General features: G+C 53.2%; 1 protein-coding gene across 1 annotated transcript in view; it reads left to right on the top strand.

The window, feature by feature from the left end:
* Positions 1–20,864, top strand: part of NEURL1B (neuralized E3 ubiquitin protein ligase 1B) — a 42,161-nt gene that overhangs the window by 12,981 nt on the left and 8,316 nt on the right. The window contains exon 2 of the mRNA XM_046666392.1: positions 8,460–9,005. Within this exon, the coding sequence (XP_046522348.1) occupies positions 8,460–9,005 (546 nt within the window). The remainder of the gene's footprint in view (positions 1–8,459; positions 9,006–20,864) is intronic.

The following is a 20,864-nucleotide window of genomic DNA, read 5'->3' as shown; positions in this document are numbered from 1 at the left end:
GACAGAACAAAGTCCCCTTAAGCTGGCAGCCGTCCCCTGGGCGCATGTCACTGCCCCGTTTGGCAGAGGCGAGGGAGGCTTGGTTGTTTTTTTCCAGCCCACTTTCAAACCCACCAATGGCAGAGGAGTCCGATCCGTGCCCTGCCTTGCATGGCAGGAAGCCTTGCCACATATCAGCCTTGCCTTTTCCTCTGTAACACACACACGCACATGCATGCACACGCATGTGCCCACACACGCACGTGTATACCCCATGCTGCTTCCCACCGCGGAGCCGACAGCGTTGGTTTGAATTTTGGACATGGGCAAATGTCGCTTGAACCAGAGATTTCTCACTCAAGGTCCATGGTCTGAGATTGGATGTTGTGTGGGTCAGGAAGCCCCTGAAGTTGGCGGTCAGGTGGTGTGCATGCAGCGTGGGTGTGTCTCGAGGCAGAGGCCTGTATGGCTTTCATGGCCCTTAACAAGGCTCACACCCCTGCCCCCAAAGGTCACGAGTGGCTTCCTTGGAGGAGGAGTGGCCTGTGGGACAAGGGCCTGAGCCCATCCCTTCCCTGCCACCGCCCGGCTTCGCACCCTTGGTGTCCTCCTCTGGGAAATGCGGTGGTAAAGCCCACCCTGAATGTTGTCCCGAAGACTCAGCCCAGTGCATGTGGCCCCGCCGGCACAGCGCAGGGGCTCGCAAAAGGCGAGTCAGATCCCCTTGTGCAAGGAGGGGCAGGATGGACTGTGCTCCTGGGTGGCGAGTCCCTTTCCCGGTGGAGCAGAGTCTGCTGCAGATTTCAGCCAGGATGCCATCTGCTGAATGCCAACACTCTGGAAGCCGTCATCCGGCGGTCGGAGAAGCCGGGCTGCTGCTTCCTGCCGTCCTCCTGGTGGTCAGTGCCATTTCCCTGGGCTCTTTTTAGATCAAAGGAAGGCTGGACTGCACGATGAGTGAGGATCATTCGGGGGGTGGCACAGTGCACGTGGGATGCTGCTGGGATGGCTTGAAAATAGGCCTCTGTCCGTGGACACCAAAGGAAGGTGACCCCAGGGTTTTCAAGAGGCCCTTCCTGGCCAAGATCACCAGCCCTCCATGGGAGAAACAGTTCAGGGTGTCTTTCCCTAGACCCCCAAGTAGACACTCAGACCCAGGAATAAACCTTTTCTCATCAAAGGAAGTAAATTTGGTGTTAAGGAAGGGACCAGAGTTTAGTGAACACCCACCATGTGCCCCACCCGTGTATCTGACGGATGAGGTGGGCTCCTTCCTCCCACAGCCATTTTGAAGGGTGGCGATGACTCTTAGGCTTTTCTAGATCTGGTCGGGGGACCCAGAGAAGTTAAGCGCATACCTCAAGATCACACAGCTAAGAAATGACAAAACCAGAATTTAAACCCAGGTCTGTCTGGCTCCAAGCTTGTGCTCTTTTTCACGGCCTCTCACAGTGGGATTTAGAGAATTAAGAGCACAGGAGAGATGGAGGTGAGGGGCTCCCCTGGGGTCCGGACCTGAGGTTCCGCGCAGGGAAGGGAATGAAGGTTTAGCGAGCATCTCCCATGTGCCAGGTCTGCGGGGCTCTCTCTGCGCTCTCGCCGCCCCTCCCAGCAGCCTGAGAGGGGATCTAAGATCGCGCACCTTTTGTAGATGGGAAACCTGCAGCGCTGGCAGGCGCCTGACTTGCCCACGGACCCTCAGGCAAATTAGCCACAAAGCACAGGGACATTCTAAGACACGGATGCAAGTAAACCCCGGAGCCACCCCAGAGTGCCTCTTGTGTCCACCTGAGTTCCCGCAGGACTTGCCCAAGGCTGGGCAGTGGCAACATGATTTAGTGAGAACGGAGTCCCCGCCTCCCTAACCACCCACAGCTCCTCACCGTCCAGCCCCCAAAATCTCTGGAGTTGGGCGTTGCTTCCTTGACCAAACGCTGGAAAGACCCTCCCGTCTGGGCTTGGCGGGCTGGGGCAGTCTTTGATTCACCATGAGGTTGGGCCAGGACTGTTTCCTCTTCCCCGCTGCACACGGGATGGGCCACTGCAGAGGTCCCCACCTCCCAGAAAACCCCACCACCTGCCTTGTTCTTAGGGTCCCGATTCTGGGCCAGAAAAGGTGGCAGGCCCACTGGCCAGGGGCGCATCCTCAGCCTTGCGTGGAAGGAAACGGGCATGGGGTCCCTGGTGTGGGGTGGGGGTGTCTTCCTGGCAGAAGGTTCCTCACTAGTGACAGGGTATCTATTTGAATCTGGTCCTGGTGCCAGCAACCGGGAACCTCTGTGCCCGTAGACTGAGCCATTTGGGGGAACAGCTGAAGTGATCCCCAGGAGGGGAACCGTGGGGGACATTTTGGCCCTTGATGGAATATTCTGTGGCCGTGAAACATGAGCACAGTGAATGCTTGGGAGCCATGTGGGAAAATGCTTTTTATGTAATGTTGGGTTAGAAAAAAGAGGCAGGAACAGAATTGGCTGTGTGCTCTGATGGCAGTGAAGTTAGAAAAGGTGCTTGGTACTCCTTAGTACTTAGTACTTCTGCACGTCTTCTGGAAGGAGGTTGGAAGGGGAGGGAAGAGCACCGGTTCGGGGTCAGACAGAGCTGGGTTCACGTGGCAGCACTCTCCTTGTGGCTGCGGGCAGCGCCTCTGCTGCCTCCAGCCTTGTTTTTCTCCTGGAAAATGGACACAATAATCCTGTAGGTGAAGGTTTGTTTTGAGAATTAGCTGCAATCACATATGGAAAACATCCGACACAGGCATGGCACACAGCGAGGGCACCGCCTGCGCGGCTGACGTGGATGGACGGGCGGAGATGGTGAAAGATGGGATGCAGGTTAGGGTGTGAAAGTGGGGAGGTCGGGGCAGTTTTTCTCCTCCTTCTCAAACTCTCTAAAATGTGGCTGTAGTTTTTATTGCAATAATTTAAGTAATAAAGTTCAGGGCTTCCACTGATATCTCTGAACTAGGATGTTCTGCGGGGCCGCTGGGGTCCACGGCCACAGTTTTTCTTGTAGAAGCCACTTTCCCTGAGCGAAAAACAGATGTTTGTGCACAATTTGGAGACTGCTTCTTGTGGTTCTTTTACTTTATGCATTTTCAGTTTGTGTAAATAACACGTCCTCTTAGAAACTTTTTACTCTGGTTTTCTTTCTCTCACATCAGGACTCTGGCATGGGGAAAGAAGTAGTGTTTATCCCTCATTCCCTGAAGGAAGTGCAATCATATACTCCAGATTAAACAAACATGTAACCCTCGCTGGTTACGCGGCTGCATTTTATCCTAACATATAGTTGGCTTTGCAGGCAGCTGCCCCGGATAGTAACAGCACAGCTGCTCGCGCCCCTATGCTCATGTCAATCACAGGCCACTCCCCAGAACATCTGCTCAGGATTCCCAAGCCGTCTGTAAAGGAACTCTCTAAAGGAGAGATAAGGATGGAAAAACAACAGTGATGGCAGAGGAGATAAAAATAATCAAGTAAGAGTGACCTGTGGTCTTTGGTGCTCAGCAGGGCTTTTGATCTGTGGTCATATTTAATGTTTCTGGAGAGTCTGCCAGCTGTGGGGACCTTGGAGAGAATCCGGCCTGTTGGATGGGGGAGGAAGCTGCAGCCCAGAAGTTGGGTGGCTTGCAACCCGGCCTCGGCCGGCGTGGAGAACGCAGGCTCTGCGCTCCCCGGGCGGCCTCTCCTGACGGTTTACACCCAGCTGGTATTTCCCCCGCTCATTGATTTTGGTCCTGCCGAAATAGCTCTCCAGTGGGCTTCTGTGCTTATCCTTGTGGTTCCCAAGATGGCCTGGAGGCTGCCTCTGTGTCCACCGTCGTCACTGCTGTGGGGCCCCTCCCTAACAGGCAGTGCTGGCCTGCTCTGCTGGAAGCCCTTCGTGGCTCCCTGTCCCCTACGCTGTGTGATCTGAGCCTCTCGGGCTGGCATTCAGGGCCTTGCCCTCTGGTCCCTGCAACATCGATGGCACCCTAGCCCCTCACCCCTCACCCCTAGGAGGCAGTGGCTACCCAACCTCATACACCCTCTGCCACACCACCATATTACTTACCTTCCCCACAAAGTCCAACTGCCCCCACCTCTGGTGTTCCCTCAGCCTGGAATGTTCCCTCTCCCTCAAGACCTGGCTCTATGGGCATCACCCCCCGCCCCCCAGCCCCTGGCTGAGTCCAGGGCCTTCTTCAGGCCCTATAGCCCCCTGTGCTGATGCCTAAGGTGCTCTTTATCTTGCCCTCTTGTCGTTGTCTATGTGTGTCTTCTCCACCATGTGGTGACTCAGATCTCCAGGGAGACAGGATTATGTGATCACCTGTGCACCCTCAGGTGCCTGGCACCAGTAGATACATCTGCAGAAAGGATGGACGGATGGATGGACGGACAGATGGATAGATGGATGGACCAATGAAAGGATGAGCAGACAGATGGGATGGACACATAGATGGATGGATGGGTGGACGGATGGACGGATGGACGGATGGATGGCTGGATGGCTGAATAGAGGAGTGAACATTTTGTCTGTTGCCCTCCTCCACCAGTCCAATGTCTAGCAGGCCTGCCCAAAGGTAACAGGAGTCAGCAGGGGGCCTCTTGCATCCCTCTCCTACATAAGAAGTCAACAACTCAACCCTTCTGTCTGTCCTGTGTTGGCTCCTCAAAAGCAGAGAGAGTATGATAAAATGGCTAAAAAGGCAGGATAGGGGTCACACAAACCTAGCTTCAGTCACAGCTCTGCCTTTAGCTAAGCCGGCTGCGTGAGTTTGGGCAAGTGACTCCACCTCTCTGAAACTCCATTTCTTCATCTGTGTGATGAGGATCCGTGGTCCTCGCCTCATGGGGTATTATAAGGATTAGATGAGGAAATGCATGGCGGGTAACCAGCCCAGAGTTGGTGTCTTGTACCAGCTTAGTGAACGCATGGTGACTCTGTGAATCAGGACAGTTTTGGTTGCGAGAATCAGAAACCTGGCTCGACCTGGCTTATAAGCAAAGAGGGCTGGCTCCCCAAGCTGAAAAGTTTGCAATGATCCGAGTGGCCAGGCTCACTGGATCACGCCCCACTGTGTTTAGGAATTGGCTCATACCCCAATTCCTAAAGTTGGGGTGAGGTCAGCCCACTAGCTGGGGGAAAGCTGGGTCTCCTGAGGAAAATTGGGGCACAGTAGCCAGAAGAGGAGGAGTGGATGCTGGGCAGGCAGCAGCGGCCATGCCCACGTGACTAAGTGTGGTGGGAGCCACAGAAAACTGGAGGCCCCTTTTATGGTGGCCCAGGACCTGTGGGCCTGTGGTGCTTGGCCAGCCCCTCCAGGGCTCCCCCTGCCCTCCTTGGGTGGGAGTGACCTCTGACATTCTCCCTGAGATCACAGTGGCCTGGCCAGAAGAACCCAGGAAAGGGGTTCCTGCCCAGACCCCCACCAGCCTTGAGCTTAGCTGGCCCCTCCCCTCCGTGGGCCCATCTCCCCATCTGTAAAATGGGCTCATTGGACGAGATGATCTCTGAGGTCTGCTTGCAATCCAACCATAATAAGCAGCCTCTGGCATTCATCGAGTGCCCATGTGTGCCAGGCCTGGCTGGGCACGGAGGAGTCAAAATGAGACAGACAAGCCGCTGCCCCACAGGACCCACCGTGGTCCCTCCCCAGCCCTTTCCACCACCTCTCTGCTTCTCCTTCAATATTCGTTATAGAACCAAAAGGTGTTTTTAAATTGTTTTATTTATTGAATATAGTTTAAACATCCAAAGCATCAAGTCAAATGCTTTTTTTATTTCCTGCATTAAAAACCAAAACCTCCAAATCTCTACTACCCTCACAACATATCCAGAATCTGACCCTTTCTCGCCACCTTTACTCGTCCTGCCTGCCAATCTGAGCCACCATCACCCCTGTTCTGGAATCATCCAGTAGCCTTGTCCTAGCCCCCAGCTTCCTTGCCCACCCCCCACATCTCAACAGTCCCCTCCCCACACAGCAGCCTGAGAGTCCTACCACCTCTCTGCTCTAAACCTCCAAGAATGTCCCATCTCACTCAGTAAACTGGTTAAAGAAAACAAACCACCACCATACGCTCTTCTCCCCACCCTCAGCCCCAGCCCCAGCTCTGGGCTCATTTCCTGCCGCTCTCCAACTTGGTCATGCCATTCCAGCTACGTTGGCTTCCTTCTTGTTTCTCAGCCACACCAGCACAGTCCCACCTCAGGGCCTTTGCACTCGCTGTTACCCCTGCCTGGACCACTCTTCTCCCAGATACCCTCCTGCCTCACTCCCTCACCTCCTTCAGGTCTCTGTTCAAAAGTCACTCATCAGAGAGGCCCTCCCTGAAAATCCTAAGAAAAAACCTCTCTGCCCCCTCCCTTGGCTGCATTTTTCTCTGTAATGCATCCCACCAGGCAGAGTATGTTTTATTTGTTGTCTGCCTTTGCCCACTGGAATGTGAGCCCCATCAGAGTGGGAACTTTATCTGTCCTGGTGAGTGCTGTATTTCCAGTGCCTAGCGTGGTGCCTGGCACGTATGGGTGCTCACTAAACATTTGTTAAATGGATGAATACGAAAGTTCCTTATGTTCCTTTTCCTTATGTGGGTCGTTGGCTTTATTCCGTGTGCCGACAGCCCACAACTTAGAATGGTTCAACTTACGATGTTTCAACTTTACAATGGTGCAAAGGCAATGTGCTTTCAGTAGAAACTGTACTTCAGATTTTGAATTTTGATATTTTCCCGGGCTAGCCATATGCGGTACGATCCCCTCTCGGGATGCTGGGCAGCCGCAGCTCCCATTCAGCCCTGCAGTCATGAGGGTGAACAACAAATACACTACCCCATTCTGTACCCAGACGCCCATTCTGTCACTGTCAGTACAGTATTCAGTGAATTACATGAGATAGTCAACACTTCAGTATAAAATAGGCTTTGCGTTAGCAACTTTGCCCAACTGTGGGATAATGTGAGTGTTCTGAGCACGTTTAAGGTAGACCAGGCCAAGCTAGGATGTTCCGTAGGTTGGGCGGACTGAATGCATTTTCAACTTAGGATATTTTCATGCTTTCAACTTACGATGGGTAACATTGTACCAAGGAAGGTAACGAGCAAGATCTGTCTTTTTGTCTTCTGTGGGTCAATGGCTTCTGTTTGGAGAGGGGCCTCCCAGCTTCCCAACAGTTTCCTCCCTTAATGACTGGGGTGCCCTTCCCCTGGGGCCTGGCTTGTCTGCCTCCTCATGGCCTCTTCCTCTTCATGTGCTCCTGTCCTGGCTCCCATCAGCCTCAGGATTAAGTGAACCCCTGATGTGCCCAGAGCACAGCGGCCCCGTGGCTGGCCGGGGGAGGCGTGGTCCCTGCAGCGGCCTCTCATTCCCTGGGGTTGCTACTCTTCTCCCATGACCACAGACCATTGTGGCCAGGGATGGTCTGCGATCTGTGACCACCTCCCATGGAAACTGTCCCCAGCTGCTGTTGTGAAGGAGCAGCGGGCACTCGTGCAGCCTCTGGGAACCGCCCCCGGGACGCAGGAGGAAACGGGGAGGATAGATCCCCTCGGCGCAGGGCTTGTGGCCAGAGGCCAGGCCCTTTGAAAGGAGACCGGCCCAAGATTCTCCAGGTCCTCTGGGGCAGAACTCCCTTAGAAATGAATCCTGAAAGGTGTATGTTCTAGAAAAACCAAGCTTGCTTCTAAAGATGCCTTCATTTTCTGTGAGTGAGGGGGAGGGGAAGTCACAGAGTCCTGGCTTGGGCTTCCTCTGGAACTTCAGTATGGTGATCATATTCTTAGCTGCCTGTGAAGCACATAGCTTGTGCCAGGCAGTATCCAAGGACCCTCATCCACATGATCTTTTAGCAGCTGTATGAGTTAAGTAATGTCCCTGTTTTACAAGCAAGGACAGTGGTCTAGAGAAGTGACAGGGTCTACTGCGCATCACACGGCCAGGAACTGCCAGAGAGCTGGGCTGCCAGGTAGCACTCTTCATCTTGCCTCTTATTCTACTGTCGGGGGATCCCAAGACTGCACACTTTCTATTTCCTATTATGCCTTGCTTTTGAACAAATTGCCCAGAAACAAGCAGCCCAAGACCCCCTCTACTCCCCTAGAATCCAAGGCCCTGTTGCCTTTGAAGGGACTCCACTGCCCAGAAGGGGCCCCTGGAGGAAGACGCTAGATGCCCAGGGATTTGATGGGAATGGGCAAGTCAGTGGCCCCCAGTCTGGCTGTTGTGACAAGCTCATCGCTGTTGGCCTGTCCCGGAGGGAAACAGCTCTGAACAGGGCTTCACCAGACAGACAGACACACACAAACACAGCTCGGTGTGCTCCTCTGTGAAGTGGGTATAATGACTTCGCCGTGGCAGCGTTGGGCAGGTTGGGGGTGGCCGGAACGTTCTCAATTACCCGTCTAATCAAGATGGAATTTAAAATGGAAACGATTGTTAAGGACGAACCTGGGCGGCGGCGCTCCGGGGCCTAACCCTCCCGCCTGTCTCTCCCGCAGAGTCCAGCCCGCCCGCGCGCCTCCTGGCCACCCGGCCGTGCTGCGGGCCCGGCCCCGAGCGGCGCCCGGTGCTGGGCGAAGCGCCGCGCTTCCACGCGCAGGCCAAGGGCAAGAACGTGCGGCTGGACGGCCACTCGCGCCGGGCCACGCGGCGCAACAGCTTCTGCAACGGTGTCACCTTCACGCAGCGGCCCATCCGGCTGTACGAGCAGGTGCGGCTGCGCCTGGTGGCCGTGCGCCCTGGCTGGAGCGGCGCGCTGCGCTTCGGCTTCACGGCGCACGACCCGTCGCTCATGAGCGCGCACGACATCCCCAAGTACGCCTGCCCCGACCTTGTCACGCGGCCCGGCTACTGGGCCAAGGCGCTGCCCGAGAACCTGGCGCTGCGCGACACCGTGCTGGCCTACTGGGCGGACCGCCACGGCCGCGTCTTCTACAGCGTCAACGACGGCGAGCCGGTGCTCTTCCACTGCGGCGTGGCCGTGGGCGGCCCGCTCTGGGCGCTCATCGACGTCTACGGCATCACCGACGAGGTGCAGCTGCTCGGTAGGTGGCTCGACCTGGAGGCGCTCCGTGCGCATTTCTCTAGCAGGCACAGCTTACAGAGGGCTCAGCTTGCCGGGCGTGGTTCTAAGCGATTTACACCCTTTAACTCGTTTATTTCTCACGACAACTCGCCACCCCCGTTTGTTTGACAAACGAGGAAACTGAGGCACGGAGAGGTTAAATGGGACTTGCATCGCAAAGCCGGGATTGGAACCCGCGGGCTGCGGGGGTCCAGAGTCCATGCTCTGGCCCAGGGTCACTTGCTCCTTCTCTCACCATTCTTCCATCCGTTCCTGTGCTCCTCTCTTCACTCCCGTGTTCATTTGCTCACTCACTCATTCATTCATTCGTGTATTCACTCATTCACTCATGTATTTATTCATTTGCTCATTGATTTGCTCACTCACACATCCACTCACTCACTCAGCACAATCAGCTTTGTGCCTTAATCCTCGAGTTTCTGTGCCACCAGGCAGTGAGCACGCAGACACATCATCTCCAGGCCCTCAGGGTCCCCTGGGGATGCAGGCAGAGGAGTGTGGCCCCAACTCTGACAGGGGAGGTAGCCACTACTGCAGAAATCCTGGTGGTGAGAACTCGTGGGGAGAGAAGTTTGCTGCCCTTGAGACGGTATTTCCTTCTCTTTCTTTTTTTTCACTTTTTTAAATTGAGGTAAAATTCACGTAACATAAAAGTAACCATAAAGTGTCCGATTCCCTGGCATTCCGTTGGCAACCATCAGCTCTGTCTAGTTTCAGAACATTTCATCACCCCAAAGGGAAACCCCTCCCCATTAAGCTGTCCCTCCGCCTTCTCCCCTCGCCCCAGCCCCTGGCGACCACTGATCAGCTCTGTTTGTGACCTTAGCTCTTCAAGTCACAGTTGGGACCTCAGCCAGCCCAGCCTCAATTCCTGGGGGAGTAAACAGGGAGCAGGTTTCTCGGGGTCTGGACACAGCCCTCAATGCCATTTACCTGCAATGAATGCACAGATCTAAAGTCTGAGTTTCGGCAGATGTATCCAGTGTCCAGAACTCGCAAACGTTCCCACCAGCTGTTTGTGAGTCAGCCCTTCTCTTCCCCAGACGGGGCCACTGTCTGATTTTTCCCCATGGATTAGTGGTGCCTGTTCTTGAACGTCATATAAATGGCATCATATGGGGTATGTGCATGTATGTCTGCCTTCCTTATCTCAACACAGTATTTTTGAGATTCATCCACACTCTTGCTGTGTGTATCAGTAGTTTGTTCCCTTTTTATTGCTGAGTAGTATTCCGTGGTGTGGGTGTACCACAGTTTGCATATCTGAGTGTTTGGGTGGTTTCTGGTTTTTCAGCCCTGCATCTTGAGGGAAAACCCTGGCTTGGACTCCTTGCCCACCACCACCTCCCACGCCACCACTGGGCAAGGAGGGAAGATGGGTGCATCCAGGCTCTGCCCTACCCCTTAGCCCCCCGTAGAAGGAAAGCAGCAGAACTTCTGAGTGGTTAAGAGCAGAGTGTTAGGAATCACATGGACCTCTGTTTCACACGTGGCTCTCCATTTGCCAGCTGTGTGGCCTTGGTCAGATGACTGAACCTCTCTGTGCCTCAGTTTCTTCCTCTGTAAAATGGGTTCATGATAGCACCCACCTCCTGGGCTTGTTGGCAGGGTGACATGAGATGGTGTGGGAAAGTGACGCAGCACAGTGCCTGGCACATGAAAGGCACTCAAAAAATAACAGTGAAGAAGTAAGAACCTCTGCCCATTTGCACGTGGGCCGAAGCACGTGCCTGAATTCCAGGCTCAGGCAGGCTAGGTTGTGAATAGCTACCCACCTCCCAAGCGGGGGCCTTACTTGGGCTTTTTAACCGCGTTCCCCCACACTCTTTTCCATGGAAGGTTTCGGCATTTCATCTCTAGAAAATGTGGGTTTCTAAAACCTCCTGGATCTCTGGTTGCCTTTCTTCGGAGCTCTTTATTCCTACGGAGCAGGGAGGCAATCACGCCTCACTCACCTGCGTCCTCAGACAGCCCATATCTTGGGGTGACAGCCAAGAAATCACAGCCACTCCATAATCAGTGCAAGTGGATTAGGAGTTTTTAAAAAGTACAAATTGGAAGCAGCCTCTGATGACTTAATGAGACTGAATAAACCGGTGAGGCGTCCTGGGCTCTTCCCCCTGTTCATTTGGTCACTTGACAAAGCTTTATGGAGCCCCTGTGACATCCCACCCCCTTGGAGGGAAGGGAGGGAGCCCACTGGCACACAGTGGAATGTGGCAGACGTGGGCCTCAGTTTCCTTTTCTGCAGATAGTTCCTGGGACTTGCTGGCTGATGGTGCACTGGCTGATGTCCACAAACATATGCATGAGGGGACATGAAATCGGAAGGAACGCCATCTCTGGGTGATGGGATCATAGGTGAATTGCACTTGCTCCTTTATACCTCTATGAATTCCTTTTTTTTTTTTTTAATATATATGTTAAAGAGCTTATATTGCTTTTACAGTCAGAAAGGGCAGTAAAGTTATTTTCCTCTCTGAAGGTTATATGAGATGATAGGGAAGCTTCTGGGACGTGATCAGGGTTCAATAAATGTTTATTTCCTTCCTGGGGGAAGGGCAAATTGACATTGGTTACATTTGGGTAAAGGGATAATGGGTGGGTTTTTTCCCTCCCAAGTTATCAACAAAGATTTATGATCAGGAAAAAGAAGTTATACTAAAAATAAGAAGAGAGCTAAGCAGTCATGATTTTGGATGATTTGAGTGCAGGCAACAGGTACTTCAGCACAGGGTGAGGCAACACGAGAACCACAAACATCCACCGTACCTGGGGCCCCTCCCTCCCGGTTCTGGAGTACTGGGCTCCTAGGGGTGGTGTCCAAGGTCCCAAATGGATAAATAAAAAGCAGACAGCGTTCACATTATCCGGAGCCCTCTGGCCTCCTTTTCCTCATGAGGAAGGAGGAAGTGACATGGTTGCTTTAGAGATTCTCAGCTGTGAGACTCCAGGAGAGAAAACTCCAGAATAGATAAAGAATCCAGGGCTCAGAGAAGGGAAGTGACTTGCCTGAAACCACCAGGCTTGTGAGTGGCAGAGCTGCGATGAGAACCCAGGTGCGGGGGGCCTTGGCTCCAGCCACACGTCGAGGTCACCTGGGAGCTCTGAAAACCCCACTTTCCAGGCTGCACTCAGACCAGTGAAAGCAGAACCTAGGGGTGGCTCCCAGGCAACTGGATTTCTTAAAGCTCCTCCGGTGACCCCAGGGCGCAGGCAGGGTTGTGATCACACGATCCTCTTTGCCTGGGAGCCTGTCCCTCCCCTGCTGGGTGCCAGGCTGAGTTCTTCAGACCTCTCAGTTCAGGGCATGGGATCATCCCCGGAGCATGCAAGCCCCGTCTCTTGTTCTGTGTGGCTTTGCCGCTGCGTCCCTAATCCCACTCCATTCATGCCTTCCCGTGCCCAGAGTGCCACCACTCTGGTGTTTGGCATAAGCCCTCGAGTGTGTGCATCTGTAAGAAATAAGTAGAGTTGTTTTATATGTATATATGGATGGTATTATGCTAAGGCTCTTATTCTGGTTTTCTTTTTTCACTTGCCCCATTTTAGGTTTTGTCTGTGTTTTTCTGGTTCCTTGTTCCCTAGCGGCCTCCCACATTGATGGGCACCCGGGTGGCCACGAGGCCCCCACCCCCACGCAGACTGCACTGCAGGGCACATTCTGCCACAGGGCTGCCCTGGGGCCACTAGTTTACTGTTCTCTGGGGCACAGACCAGGATGGGCTTGAGGGTCCTGAGCCGTCCATCCTGAGAGCCTGTGATTTCTCTGGATGCTCCTCTGGACCAAGGAGAAGAGGCTGAGCCCAGGCAAATTACTCCCTGCTGAATTCAGCAGTTCCTGGACCCAGGAGAGGCAGGTTCAGCCAGGCCACGCACGCCTTTCCCCCTTCTCTCCCTGGCTTTTTCTTCTCTGAGGAAGCCCCTCCCTGGAGCCCTGGAGCTTGGGCCCCCATGCTGTCCTGAGCCAGCCCTGTCCTGCCTCCAGGCAGCTCGGGAGTGGTCAGTGTCATAGCCCGGTTATCCTTCCTCTGGCCAGTGGTGGAAGGCTGGTCAGACCGAACAAGCAATGCCAGCCCAAGGCCACGGCACTGCAGGCTATGTTGTCAGAAATCTTTGGTTGCAAGTGACAGAAACCAGTTCAATCCTGCTTAAGCAGAAAATAATGATGATGATGATAATAAAAATAAAAGGGGGTGGAATTCTGTCTCATGTGACTGAAAATTCCAGGGAACGGCTGCCTGTAAGCCTGGCTTGATGCTGGGGCCCAAGAAACAGCACCTGGAATATTGGCCTGCCTGTATTTCCTGCTCCGCTGTCATCTTCATTGGGGTCATCCTCAGGCGGGCTCTCTCTTTGGGGTGGGGGCAAGGCCACCAGCAGCTCCAGTCCCATGTCCCACCAGCTTAACAGGTCCAGCAGGAGAGCTGCTTTCCCACGAGGTCCCCTAAGGTCTCAGGATCTAGCCTCACTGAGCTCCGTGGCCGGGGTGGGAGAGAGTGACCGGCCAGGTTAAGGCCCCCTCCTCAAGGGAATGAGTGGAAGTAGGGGTGGGGGTGGGGCAGTTCCCTCAAAAGAAAAGCTGGGAGCTGGGACCAGAAGGGGGTGGCTGCCAGGCAACCAGAAACAGCAGCTCTCCACAGTCCTCGGAAGGGAGTCATTTACACATCTTGAAAGCCTCGAGCCGCTCTGTAAATTTAGTTCCTGGGCACCTACTGTGTGCCAGGCCCCATGCAGGGCTTTACCTGGGTGGTGTCTTCTAGTCCTCACAAGAATCCTGTGGGTGGGAATCAGTATCATCCTCATTTGCAGGCTCGGCATGGATGGATAACGTGGCCAAGGTCAGCCAGCAGTTGGCGGGTCTGCAGTCAGCGTTTGTTCATCAGTGTTAGGAACAAAGTGTGTGATAAGGGCTTGAACTTTTGGATCTAAACGCAGGGCCTAGGGGTCTAGTGCACTGCTCCATGCTGCAGATGAGGAAACTGAGGCCCAGAGAGGGGCAGGGACTTGCCCGAGGTCACCCCGCTGATCAGTGGTCGTGGGGAGGGAGGGGGTTTGGCCCAGGGCCCAGAGAGGCGCCTCGGTGTGGGGTCTGTGGGCACACGCGTCCTGCAGGGAAGGGCTGCAGCTGGCTTCAGCCAGAGCCCCATGGGGGCGGCGCCGGGAAACTGGCTGCTGCAGATCATGTTGTCTTTCCCAACAGCCAGACCAGCGCCCACCGCCTCGCCCCCACACTAAGGCACTTGCCTGGCAGAGTGGCCTGGAGGGTTGTCCTCTCTCAGTCTGGAGAGAGGTCTCCACCCTGTGGTCACAGGCCTGTCCTACTAGGGGCTCCTGAGGGCCTCCTCTATGCCCGGCATCGTGCACAATTATTCCACAGTTCTGCCATTAATCCTCCCCAGTGGCCTGTGAGACAGGGGCGAGGGTGCCCACATTGCAGGAGGAAACTGAGGTCACAGCCAGGACTGGCCAGGGTCCGACAAAGGTCTGCCTCCAGGTCCAGTCTGCTTTGGTTGACAGTAGGGCAGCATCTGGACCAGCACAGGCTCAGTGGCCCACAGACCTGGGTTCACTCCTGGTGTGCCCATGACAACATCCACGCCTCCTCTTCTCAAGCCCCACACCCCTGCCTTGCCGCCTGCCCTCCTGGGACCATGGCTGAAAAAGCTCTGCTCCTGTCCCCTCCCGCCTGTTCGGGGACATTGCTGCTATCCTTTGTCACTTTCTCCGGCCTCACTTTCTCCATCTGCAGGGAATCATTCCCATGAGTGCACACAAGAGTTCTAGTAACTTCCATCTTTAAAAAAAAAAATGCCCTTGGTAGTCTCCTCCGCCAGCTGCTGTCTCATGATTTCTCTGCTCTCCTGCAGAGCAAAACCTTCTCAAGTATTCTCTGTACCACCTTCTCCATTTCCCTCTTCAGCTCATCGCATGGATTTTTTTTTAATTTTAAAAGTTTGAATTTTAAAAATTTTAAACATGAAATTAAAAAGAAAATACAAATAGCAACAAGTCCACTTTCTTTAAAGTTGTACAAAAATGTATAGGTAGACCCAAAAGTAAATGAAACATGGTCACGTCTGTTGACACCACTGCTGCTGCTTATTAACTTTACTATTGAGACAGTGGGAGGAAGTGGCAATTTAGGGACGGGGGAAGAGAGCAGCTTTTCTCCCGGGTTTATTCTACCCCGTGTATAGCTGTGCTCACAGACACGGCTTCTTTTGCGTCTCCCCTGCACAGGAATCCAGCTAGATAGAAAACTGAACCTGATCAGAAGCCGAGGGAGATGAAAACTGATGGGTCCACAGCCTGGTGCCTGGGCACTCAGTTCAAACAGTGGTGCAGCTGTCAACTTGTAATTTTTAGGGGCCTCAGACAAGGCTTTCTCTTGAAGTTGAATGAAAAACAACTTCTTCTGTTCTGGAGGCTTTGTAATATGTGCAGGAATATATGCATACTGGGGAGGCTCCAAATTTGGTCCCTACTGGTTACCCGTGCAGGCATCATGACCCAGTCTGGCGAGACTCCACTTCGACCACCCAGTATGTCTGTCAGTAGGAGTTTTGGTCCTTCAAATGCACCTTCTTCCTCTTCGTCTTCTCCTGGGTTAAGTTCACCACCCAACGCTTTGAAGAAAGTTGTCCCCAGCTGCAGCAGGAACACATGGGGTTCTCATGTACCTTCAGAACCCCTTCTGCAGCCCTCCTCACTCCAGTGTTATCAAATGCTTCCCTCGGGCACTAAAATCTGGCTGCAGCAGAGCTGTCCTCACTGCTTCCCTGGACTTCCGCCTGCAAGCTCAGCGGTCAGCCCCACGCTGCCGAATCCAGAGCTCATGTCTCCATCCTTCACCTGGCACAGGTGACCTCTCCGGCCTCTCTGACCTGCTCTCAGCTGCTGGCCTCGCAGGTTCCTGCTTCTCCCACCTCCACCGCTGCCCCTGGCTGGCTCCTCCCCTGCCTGTTTCCACATGCAGAATGCCCCAGGGTTCTATCCTAGGCTGTCTTCTCTCTCTCTCTCCTTCTTACTTTTAAATCATGTAATACAACACGCATACAGAAAAGTGTATAAAACAAGTGTAGAGTTTAACAAACAGTCATAAAGCAAAGCCATTTTTCTTCAGATGATCCGAGCCTTTCGCTGGGCCTGGAACCCCATCCCTAGGCTGTTGGCTCGCAAATCCGTATTCCTAGCCCTGACGCCTCCCCTGGACTCCAGACTTCCCTCTGCCCACTCACATCTCCTGGCATCCAAGAGGCATCCACACTGAACACGTTCAGGCAGCCGTCCCGGTTGTCAGTGAATGGCACCGCCCATTTGGTTGATTGTCCCAAACCTCAGGAGTCATCCTTGATTCCTCTTTTCCTCGCCCCGCATCCATTCTCTCAGCACATCCTGTCACTTCTGCCTCCAGTACATGTCCCAAATCAGTCCTTCAGAGACAATGAAGTGTCTGATGGATGGTCCCCTTGTCTCCAGTTCTTCCAGCCTTCATTTTCATCTTCACACAAAGATGGTTTCTCTTGGGACATAAATTCTGATTTACTTCCAGCCCCAGACATATTTGACCTGAGAGAGCTGGGGAAGTGAAAGAAAAGGAAGCACCCGGCTCCCTCCCAGTTCCAGAGCCAGGCCTTGGAGGTGGCGGTGGGCGGGGGAGGGGAAGCCCATCCCGGCCTCTCCAGGCCAGGCCTGGGACGCCTGCTGTGGTGGTGCTCTGATGTTTGGGGGATGCAGGGGGCTGTTGGACCCTACCTCTCAGGGGCTCACATTAGGCCCCTGGGCACTGCAACTCCAAGAGCCCCTTGGCCTGAGGCTGAGTCCGTGTGCTGGGCAGCTCTAAGAGCTGAACAGGGACAGCTGAATTTAGGAGGCGGTGTTGCTAGTGGTCAAGGGGCCTGGCTTTGGAGTCTCGTAGCCTGAGATGCAATCCCATTTTTGTCACCGCTGTGTGACCTTGAATAACTCACTCCATCTCTCAGAGCCTGTGTTCTCCCACTGTGAGATGCACCCATTTACAGAGCTGCATGGGAGAGTGGCGAGGACTGATGGGGATCACACATGCACGGCACTGCCTCTGGGGGGTGCTCTAGAAAATGGCCACGTGTCCTTTCAGCAGGTCCAGAGCGGGGCTGCAGGCGAGTCACAGGTTAGGAGCTGGAAGTCGTGATAAGCTCCGTGGGTGGCCTCTTGACGCTGCGCTGCGGGATTTCTCCCTCAGCCAGCAGCTCCACAGAGAACCTTCTGAGAGGCAGACTCTCAAGTGTCAGGCCTAGGCCAGCCCTGTGCCGTCTTGGCCTGTCTCACTCAGGGGCAATGTCTGATGGGGACAAAGCTGTTTGTAGAGAGATAAAGTAAGGGACCCAACCCCTCCTGGGGCTGCTGCGTGCCACGTGCCAGGCCACCTGCTGTCACACATGTTGTAGCGTCAGCCTCACAAACACACCAAGCGTCCACCTCCGAAATGCGGTTCCTTCACACGGCTGTCCCTCCTGCCTGGAGTGCCTGCACTCCCTTCCCAGCCACCACTCCCAGGCCTTCAGCTTTTAGCTCCAGTCACTGTCAGCAAGGCCTGTTCTGACCCGCTCTCAGGCCCCGCCTGTGACCAAGTCCCCCCTTTTCCACACTCTGAATCCCAGTTCTGTCACTCCCTGGCTGTGTGACTTGAGTAACTCCCTTTGCTTCTCGGAGTCCGGGTTCCCCACCCTAGATATGCCCATTTTACAGAGCCCCGTGGCTCTTGGTGGCTCTCATCAGTCTCTGCTTACCCAGTGTCTGTCAGGTGCTTCGCTGGTCTGCCTCTCCCACTGGCAGGGCACCCCTGGACACAGGGGCCACGCCTGCCATGCCCGTCTCTACCCAGTGCCCAGCGCAGCGCCTGGCATGTGGTGAGGGCTCTGTGCATCTTGTTCAATAAAGGAAGGAGTTATGAGGATAACAACAACACGCACTGAGCACTTATTATATGCCACTTTCTGTGCTACACTCTTGATGAAAGCATCTCATTTAATCTCCCTAACTGCCTGGGGAGGGCTGCCATCACTGCTCCACTTTAAGCTGAGGAGGCTGAGGTTTGGAGAGGTGAAAGAATTTAAAGTAACACAGCCAGAAAGGGCTGAAGGCAGGACGTGGACTTACACCTGCCCCTCTCCACAGGCCCTGCTCTTCGATACGATGCTACCCTGAAGGACAGGCTCCATGTGGAGTCCTCAGGGGCAAGGAGGCGGCGCTCTGGGGTGGGGAACAGCAGCACAGCGTGTTGGCAGGAGCAGAGGCCCAGGGTGGGCCGCGGCCTGGCAGGACGGCAGGGGAAAGGGCCCCGGGAAGGTGTGCTACACCAAGAGGCTCCGCCAGAGTGGCTGCTACCCGGAACACCACTTGTCTAAAATGCCTTGCCAAAAACCTGCTTGTTTTAGGTCTACTTTTATACATGCTTTTCTTCTGATTACAAAATCGGTACATGTTCGTTAGAGAAAAATGAGAAAATCCAAAAACTATCAAGCAAATTTCCATTCAGAGAAACCATCCTCAAATTTTCCTGTTTCCTTCCTATATTTTTCCTGTGCATCCTACACATAGATTTCCCACACGATCAGAGTCTGAGGAATCCCATATTCAGTTTTGTGTCCTCTTTTGTTCACTTAATGTTGTATCACGGGCCTTTTCCCACATTGTTAAAGATTGATAGAAAACTTGGTTTTTTAAAATATTGGGGTTTTTCTGATGATAAAACTTTGTAGTATCCATGCTTTCTGTAGAAATGTTGGAAAATACAGGAAAACCTGAAGAAAAGTCCCTCATAATTTCACCCTGAGAATGACATTAACATTTGTTGCACTTCTTTCCAGAACTTGGTTTCCTATGCTCACGAACAAAGTGGTTTAGACAGACAGTTACAGACACATGCGCACAGACATACTTTCTAAAAGACCACGCTGAACTCGCACTTCTCCCCTCAGGTCACGGGGAGGCATCCCCCAGGCACCACCTCCCCCTCAGACGCCCCCAGAGCCCAGGCAGGCAGCTGAGAGGCCTCGGGGAGGAGAGCAGACTTCTCAACAAAAGGTGGGCCTCGGCCAGGCAGCTGTGCCCAAATTCGGGCCTGCGTCACCAGGCCTCCTGACGCTCCGGGGCTGGAAGTCCAGTTTCAGTGAAATCTCCTGATTGACTAGTACTGGCTACTAATTCAAAAAAATTAAAAGAGCAAGTGATTTATTCAACAGACAAATGGAAGGGGGTAAAAAGAGATGAGGCGGCAAACTATAGCTTAAAAGAGACCAACGACAATGAATGGACTTCATTTGGATGTTTATTCAAACAAACTGGGGAAAAAGTATATTCTCACACACAATATAAAAGTCTCTAACTTTTAGAGAGACATACTGAAGTTTTTCAGATGAAAAGACACATCTAGGATTTGCTTCAAAATAATATAGGAGTGAGAGTTGGTGGGGGTGTCAGTGAAACAAGATTGGCCACGAATTGATTAATTGTTGAATCTGGGTAATCAGCATTCATTGTACTACGTGTATATGTTTATAGTTCAAAAGAAAGTTAAAAAAAAGAAGGAAAAAACACTAGTAGGCCAACCAAGTCCACGAGCCAGGGAGGGTCAGAACTTCGATGGCCAGTTTGCAAAGTGTGCCCTGGATGGACGGGTGGGGCTGGGAGTAACAGATCACACTCACCAGGGGCTGGGGCATGCTTTTTGAAAATGCATTTTTCAGATTTGGAAAACTAAAGAGGAAGAAATATTTTTTTCCATGATATAAATTATAGAATGGCAACATTTTAACAAAATCTTACCTAGAGGGGTCTGGTTTAAAAAGTCTGAGAAACACTTTTTCTTGCTTTCCTGGTTATAGTACCAAGAATATTTTTTACCACTAAAAAACTTCACCACATTTTAATGGCTGTTTCTGTCTTTCCCTGAGCCGTTGTTCCGAGTGGCGCTCAGCCTCCGCAGAGACCTCGTTCATTCGTTCATTCATCCATCCAATGAACATCATAATGAAGCTCTTTGCCCAGCACTTTGCTCAGCCCAAGAACAGGGTGAACAGACCCGCAGACCCTGCCCTCCAGGGACTCTGTTCTAGGTGGGGAGACAGACACCAGGCAATCTGCCAAAGCATGAAGACCTGTACTACCTCAAAGATAAACACTACTTTTATTTTGCTTTTTTACTTAACTAGAGTATGTAGTATCAAAAACATTTTTCCTATTACTAAAAACTATTCAGAAATATTTCCATGGCTGACTCTTTGAAACTGCCTCTAGCTTGCTGTTCTCTGAGACGTAGACTGAGTCTGTCCTGTAGAACCTTACACATTCACTGTCTGAGCGCCACCAGGCCCCGGGCTCGGGCCCCAGACGCCTAGGTTCGAGTCCCGGCTGTGCCACTTGGTCGCTGTGTGACCTCAGTCACGTTCCCTAACCCCCGTATGCCTCAGCTCCCTTCTTTGCTAAATGGCGGTAACAATGGGACACACCTCCCAGGTTGTGTGAGGACTAAACGAGGTAACACGTGAAAGGAGCTTAAAATCACGCCTGTCACGTAATAAGGCCACAAATACAGGGTTTGAGCTTTCTCTTGGAGCTTATGTTCTAGTCGGGGAGGCAGACAACAAAGGATTTTCAAATGCCCTTTAACTCTTCAAAGGATGAAAACCTCTGCGGGAGGGACGGGAGGAGGAAGGAAGAAAGGAGGGAAGAAGGGAGAAAGGACGGAGGGAGGGAAGAGGAGAAGAAAGGGGGCAGGAGAAAGGGAGGAGGGATGGAAGTAGAGGCGGAGAACGAAGGGGAGGAAGGACGGAAG

The sequence above is a fragment of the Equus quagga genome, chromosome 7 (genome assembly GCF_021613505.1).
Source record: "Equus quagga isolate Etosha38 chromosome 7, UCLA_HA_Equagga_1.0, whole genome shotgun sequence".
Taxonomy (NCBI): Eukaryota; Metazoa; Chordata; class Mammalia; order Perissodactyla; family Equidae; genus Equus; species Equus quagga.
Note: the sequence above shows the minus strand (reverse complement) of the source record. Positions and strands in the feature narration are given on the sequence as shown.